Source organism: Myotis daubentonii, chromosome 9, assembly GCF_963259705.1.
Source record: "Myotis daubentonii chromosome 9, mMyoDau2.1, whole genome shotgun sequence".
NCBI lineage: Eukaryota > Metazoa > Chordata > Mammalia > Chiroptera > Vespertilionidae > Myotis > Myotis daubentonii.
Genome location: NC_081848.1, coordinates 44,821,690 through 44,829,392, shown reverse-complemented (window position 1 = coordinate 44,829,392; position 7,703 = coordinate 44,821,690). Strand labels below are relative to the sequence as shown.

The following is a 7,703-nucleotide window of genomic DNA, read 5'->3' as shown; positions in this document are numbered from 1 at the left end:
AGTCTTTCATCCACTATCATATTTATCATCAATTGCATTGATAAAATTGGTATGCTATGAAAATTAGTACAATTTACCCATTTTCAATATTCAGTGGATGGGAAAATTGAAATCAGCATGATTTATGTGAGTATATGGATATAGTTCTAGAGGAGAATCCTTTGGGAACATGAAACCCATTCTCTTATTATTTCATATTACTATCATGGCAGAATATTGGCTCTTAATGCTGTTGATCTGAAATCCTAACGTGGTTGCCAAAGAAAGTAGACATCCGTGTTAGGAAATTCAGCATGGTGTCCCACTTTGTTTGCTATGATGCCACAGGTTTACACCTGATGGAAATTCTACTGACAAGCCAAAATAAATAGTTCTAATAAGGAAGTAGTTCATAGTGTATTCTTGAAATTTTGGAAAAAATAGCTCTTGCTTAAACCCAAATTTCATCTAAGTATTTTATCCCAGTGTTTTTGTGCTGAAGTCAGGACCAAAAACAGATGCCTTGCCTTCTCAACGATATTCTTCTGCTTCTTCACACTAAATCCATTCACTCAACAAGTGTTTCTTAGAAACTGAAAAATAAAAAAAATCACACAGTCATAAATATACTCATGAAACTTCCTCTTCTAGACAGTCAACTTAGTGCCATATGTGCAAAAACAATATTCTCCACATAGGTGAACATCTCAATGCCTTTTTTTATAGGTCCATTTTCTCAAACAATAGGTTAACCAAAGTCAGGAATTCTGACGCTGCTTACACTATGGATATTCATTGAAATTGATGTGTAAAGTGAGAAATCTTTCAGTTTGTTAAAGAAATATGTGTTTTTTTTTTCTCTAATTAAAATACAGAGAGTGACAGTGTGGAGTGAATGTAGGATGGAGAATTCACAAAGAACATTCAGATAATTTGAATGCTTGGTTCCTCCCAGTCAATGTTTTTTGTTTTTTTTTAACATTTCCTCAACTTATTTCACAGTTGCTCTATCAGTAACTGAATAAAAATCCATAAATTTGTATATAGAAGAGACAATACTACTTGTCCAATTTCCAAAAGCATCAGAATTTAGCTAACTTACAGGTTACTTTATTAAAAATATTTTACTTTGTACGCTAAATTATAAGGAAAAAAACTGTCTTTATTATAATTACCATATGCTTAGTGGTCTTTAATGATCTGCAGTGAGATCACTTGATAAATCCTATTGAAAGAATCTGTGCTTGTGAATGAGCGACATTAGGGCCTCATCTCAGAGGTTAGCACCATTTTTTTATTTTTATCTGAGAGTGTTCCTTTATTCTTAAATTATTACCTTTGTTTATCTTCTACTTTCTCCCTTTATGAAAGGAACAGCATTGCTCACTTCTCCTTATAAAGCAGTACTATACCTTACCATGTACTGCAGTGATTCTCAGATCTTTGGATTAGAATCACCTGGAGGGCTTGTTAAATTATCAAATGCTGGGCTTCAATTCCAGAATCCTGATTCAGTTGCTGATGCCCAGGCCCTCCTTTTATAATCCAGTGCCACTAGATATAGTATATTCAGCACCGAAGAGAATATCCCCAACCCACCAGTCAGGTACAATGCAGTTTTCTTAAGTGATTGTGTTAGCTCTAGAGGTTGTCTTTGTTCTCAACTCTCTTATTTCTATCATGATTCAAGCTATAACAGATACCTATCTCCTAGTTAACTTGTGTGCTGATACTTGAAATTTTCCTGCTGCATCTCTATGCATTCCCTACCGGTCACTCACTCACTCACTCACTCACTCACCCATGCACCTACAAATTTCTGTTTTGCAACCTCTTACTGTTTTGCTTTTTCTCCATTACCCCCTCCTCACAGAGCTATAACTTAAACTTTCAATCTAAAATAACACCCCTTTCTCTTTCCACATTGTATTTTTTTTACATATTTGAAATAATATTGACTCCTTATTTGTGGGACCTTATTGTTAATTTTTTAATAGTTCTATTGCCAGAATCTAGAACAGTGACTAGGACAGTTTAATTCTGGAAGGATTGAAGTAGAGAATAAGAGGAAAATCAGAAGTGGCCATTACATAGGACATTTTTTAAAATATAAATTCATGGGTGTATATAGTTTGCTTTGATTTAAGGATAAAGCTTGTGTCTTGAGTCTGTTAGTTAATAGCTGATACTTATCTTAAGTTACAAACAACAATGTCCAGAATACAAAATCATTGGGTCAGAATTATTTTCAGTCTTGGACCCTCCTTTTATAATCCATGAGACTTTAGCAAAGTTATATACAGTACTTGAGTTCTTAAGAATTAATTTTATTAATCTGGAAAACTGATCTGCCAACCTCTAAGGGTTAAGAGACTTTAAAATTACCTAAGTGAAAATGTTTTGTAAAGTTCTTTACATGAAATACATTGGTAATGAATTACAACAGTAGTGAATTACACTTGCCCATGTTTACCTGCAGAAAAAAGGTGACAGAATTCATTATTATGTGGACCTCCTGTTCACAAAGAGAAGAATAATGGATTGAACAGCACAAGATATATGAAAGGAAAGATGACAAAATAAAGAAAAAAATTGTTTTCTAAAAAAAAAAACACCTCCAAATATATTATTAAATAAGATTCTTTAAAAATAAATTGTCCTTATTGTTTTTATTATTCCTTAATGTTCTGTATTTCTGGAAATTTCAAGAAATCTCCTTCCTCTGTTTTTTAATTAGGAAGGAAGATTTAAAGCTTTCAAATTGAGTTTTCTTTATTGTGTTCTCAAAAAAAAAAGGAACAGAGAATTAAAAATGTATTAAATATAAGGATGTAACTGAGATGTCAGGATATGAATGAAAAGTGGCCAAAGTTCAAGGGCCAGACCACAAGGAAGACAGAAAATCTGTCAACAGTTCATTGTATTTCTCTAGAGACTACTTTACTCTCCAGTGCATCTAAGTACTGATTCATTGGCAAATACATGTGTTTTTTTCTAGTTTCTACATTCTCATCAGAATAATACTGAAGAGTAATCCATAAGTTTCAAAATACCTGTTCAATATTCTGTAAGTTAAGAATCATTCTATTAAATGTTCCACATGACCAGGTACATTAGAGAATGAGTTTTATTTATTTAAATGTCTAATTTATTTTATTTTGCCATAGCTTTGTATTTTAAATTATATGTGTGATAAGAATTTGTGTGTTTACACAGGTGGTTGAGATAAAAAGAGGGATAGTTTTGTATTCTTTTAATTATGAAAGATGCCTCTATGCAAAATTCTCATATTCCCCATATTGCAGAAGCACCTATTAAAAGGCATTTGAAGGAGAAACTTACAGGAAGTGAGAAACCTTGACTCTGGTTCCAGATCAGCACACTAACTATATTGGAAGCTAGAATCCATTTCCCAAAATTTATAATGTAGACTGGGGAACAAATCTATCTTAGTCCCTTTCAATATCTGTGTTTCAAACTCTCATTTGGGGTTAAATTGTGTTGAGTGGCTCCTGAGACAGACTTATATGTTTGCAAGATTTCTTTTAATGATTCAAATACATCTTAAAAAAGATTCCTTATGTATGAACTAGAAAAAATACTTGGGTAGATTATAAGGCCATGATTATCAGAGTAACATTTTGGGGAATTTAATGTCTTGGGTTATAGAACCGGTTTTGATAGAGAAACTCCTTTGATTCTAGGCCCTGTGAATGTACATCTGATTGGAGTACTCCCCCTCCAGGTCATCATGTCAGACTCCAACTACACCAGCACCTCCTTCTTCTTAACAGGCCTCCCAGGCCTTGAAGCTGTGCACATCTGGCTCTCCATTCCTCTGTGTGCCATGTATGTGGCATCTCTGACAGGGAACAGCCTGATCCTGTGGGTGGTGAGGTCAGAGCCCTCCCTGCACCAGCCCATGTACTACTTTCTGTCTATGCTGGCGGTAACTGACCTGGGGCTATCTGCTTCCACACTGCCCTCCATGCTCACCATCTACATGCTGGGTCTCAGGGAGGTAGCCCTGGATGTATGCCTGGCCCAGCTCTTCTTCATCCACACTTTCTCCATCATGGAGTCCTCTGTGCTGCTGACCATGGCCTTTGACCGCGTTGTGGCCATCAGCAGCCCCCTGCGCTATGGCACCATCCTCACGAGTCCCCGCATTGCCAGCTTGGGCCTGGCCATCATGGTGCGCAGCATTGGTCTCCACATCCCAGCCCCGGTCATGCTGAAGCAACTGCCTTACTGCCGCAATCGCCTTCTTTCCCACTCCTACTGCCTGCACCCCGATGTCATGAAGCTGGCCTGTGCTGACACCCACATCAACAGCGTCTATGGTCTCTTCGTAGTGCTCTCCACGCTGGGTGTGGACGCAGTGCTCATCGTCCTCTCCTACGGGCTGATCCTCCACACAGTGCTGTCCATTGCCTCCAAGACAGAGCGCCTCAAAGCCCTCAATACGTGTGTCTCCCACATCTGTTCTGTGCTGCTTTTCTACACACCTATGATTGGTCTGTCCATGATTCACAGATTTGGGAGGTGGGCTTCCCCATGCAGTCGTGTACTACTCTCCTATCTTCACTTTCTCACACCTCCAGTGCTCAATCCCGTGGTTTACACCATTAAGACCAAGCAGATCCGATCAAGGATGCTGCGCCTCTTCCGGTCAGATGGTGCTGGCATTAGAGATTCTTAAGATCATTACGTCTTTTCTAGAAAGAAGGCAGGAGAAATTTTTTTTTAAAATATATTTTATTGATTTTTTACAGAGAGGAAGGGAGAGAGACAGAGAGTTAGAAACATCGATGAGCGAGAAACATCGATCAGCTGCCTCCTGCACATCTCCCACTGGGGATATGCCCGCAACCCAGGTACATGCCCTTGACCGGAATCGAACCTGGGACCCTTCAGTCCGCAGGCAGACGCTCTATCCACTGAGCCAAACCGGTTTCGGCGAGAAATTTTAATCTTAGTTGTTTAATGAGCCACTGAGCTTACAATGAGTCCCATAGTCAAGAGAAAAACTGGAAATAGAGACTACCATCTTCCACATGAAGTTATCATTCATGGGGAGAAGTAACCATATTCTCATTTACTAATTTTTTCATTGAACAAAGCTTTGTTTAATACCTACCCTGTTAAATGTACTGTTGTAGACCCTGGAGACAGAAATATAACTAAGATACAACCTCTGTTTTGGAGGAAAGGTTCATATCATTTTAGGCTCAAGAAGGTAAATTCTATTCTAAATGAAAAAGGAATCTAAAGAATAACTAGGAACTTTACAAATGTATAAAGATGTCCATAATGCTTTGCCTGAGAGTGTAGGAGAAAGAATTATTGGTAAATGGGGTGATGAATATTTCTGAAATACAATGATATTATGAGTATTTTTTTAAAATCCCCACTCCATTAAATAAAATACTCATGAGAAAAGGTATTATCTCTTAACTATTACATTCCTTTTTCTGAATGTAACACTTTCCATTTATTGGGTATTTGGTATGCAATTGCTGAATAAAAGAATGAATTAATGAATGAGGTTACATTTTTAAAAATATATTTTATTGATTTTTTTACAGAGAGGAAGGGAGAGGAATAGAGAGCTATAAACATCAATGAGAGAGAAACATCGATCAGCTGCCTCCTGCACACCTCCCACTGGGGATGTGCCTGCACCAAGGTATATGCCCTTGACTGGAATCGAACCTGGGACCCTTCAGTCCGCAGGCCTATGCTCTATCCACTGAGCCAAACCAGTTAGGGCTGAATGGGTTACATTTTTGAGAAAAACTTCTGGCAAGTTGAAATCTTCATGTAATTCTAGATATGTGAGAATCAGGCCTTTAGGACGTCTTAATTTCACTCCTATATTATTCCACCCCATTTTGCTGCCTTCTCTAATTTTAATTGAGAATTTTGTATTGTTTTATTTTCTCTCCTTTAGGGTGTTATATACATACTAGTGGCCTGGTGCACAAAATTTGTGCACATTAAATGGGAATTAATTAGAGGAAATATTTTAATATTACCATTTGCCCTTTCTCTATAATAGAAGTGTCAGAGATGAAAGAAAATTAGTAAAATGTATATGAAAATCTCCCTTCTGTCAGAGTCTGGGGCACACCACAGGACCCAGAGTCAAGTCCCTACCCACCCGCATGCCCCTCAAAATCACTTGAGACCCAGACCCAGCTGGCCCACTCCCCCCCCCACCATCCCCGGCCTCATGTCCCCCAGCCCGGCGTGAGGGCAGGAGGGCGCCATGACCATTTGTATATTAGCTCTTTATTATATAGGATATATATGTTTGTTTGTTTGTTTATTTCTGGTTGGCCTTGAGTTTACATTGTACATTTAGAACTGGTCTTAATCTACTTTCAAATATATCTATACCACTCACCTGTAATTCAAGTATCTGATACACAAAGTATTCCCAATTCCTCCCTCTTTTCCCAAGTAATGTGATTTTTCTTTCACTTATTCATATGGAATAATCACCAGAACATTGTTTCTTTTATTGCTTTAGATAAAAGGGTTTTTTTTTTTTAGATCAATTAAGATTTAAAGAAATAAGACAATATTTTATCTTTATTATTCCTTCTTTGACACTCTTCCTTTCCTAATGGAGAGCCAAAATTCTGACATATAATGTTCCTTTTATCTGAAGGACTTATTTCAACATTTCATTCTGGGCAGGCCAGCTAGCCTGAATGCTTGCATGAATTGCTTTTTTCCTTTTGTCTTTATTTTTTTTGGTTTGATAAAATCTGCATCTGCCTATCTCCCTTAATTAAAATCTGAAGACTATTTTCACTGGATATGAAATTCTAGGTTGGTGATTCTTTTTCTTTAAATATTTAAAATATTTCATTTTAATCTCTTCTTCCTTACCTTATGTCTGAGGAGACTTTTGCTATAATTCTGATTTTGTTCCTCTACTGGTAAATGTTCCCTCCACAACAAAGGATTCTTTCAAGATTTTATTTGTCTTTGGTTTCTTCAGTTTAACAATTTGACTAGATGCATCTACTAGTATTTTGGTATTACTTCTTCTTGATGTTGAATGGGATTCCTGGCTCTATAGTTTGGTTTCAATCATTAATTATGGAAGTTCTCAGCCATTATTGGTTCATATGTTTCATCTGATTTGTTTCTTTTTTTCTGGTAAATTACATATATATTACACCATTCCATATTGTTTCATAGTTCTTGGATGTGCTGTTCTGTGTGTTTAATTTTTTTCCTCTGCATTTCAGTTTGGAAAATTTCTATTAACTGACCTTCAAGTTGATTTATTCTTTATTATGTTTATTTTTTCATCCACTGATGAGCTCATCAAAAGATACTGTTTATTTTTATTACAGTGTTGCTCTTGTTTTCATTTCTATCATGTCCTTTTGATTCTTAGAGTTTCTTTCTCTCTATTTACAATGTCCATCAGTTATTTTCACATTTACTATTTACATTAGAGTCTTATCATATTTTTCATAGATACTTAATGTCTCCATTTGATAGTTACATATTATGAAGTATATCTTATTCTCTTTATAATAAATTACTTTGTCTCTTTGAAGTATGTTTTTATTTTTCCTTTGTGATTTTTGTTCAAATTAAGGCATGTTTTATTGGGCAATAAGAAGTAGGTGAAAGTTCTTTTAGCATGAGGATATTTGTTAATCTGATTAGAAGCTGGATTGTGTTTACTCTAGCTATAA

The 7,703-nt window shown here is 36.3% G+C and overlaps 1 protein-coding gene across 1 annotated transcript; it reads left to right on the top strand.

Moving 5' to 3' along the window:
* Window positions 1–3,730: 3,730 nt before the first annotated feature.
* On the top strand, window positions 3,731–4,681 carry LOC132242129 (olfactory receptor 51G2-like). The gene has a single exon (XM_059711045.1). It carries the CDS (start codon window positions 3,731–3,733, stop codon window positions 4,679–4,681), a length of 951 nt encoding a protein of 316 aa, XP_059567028.1.
* Window positions 4,682–7,703: the final 3,022 nt, after the last annotated feature.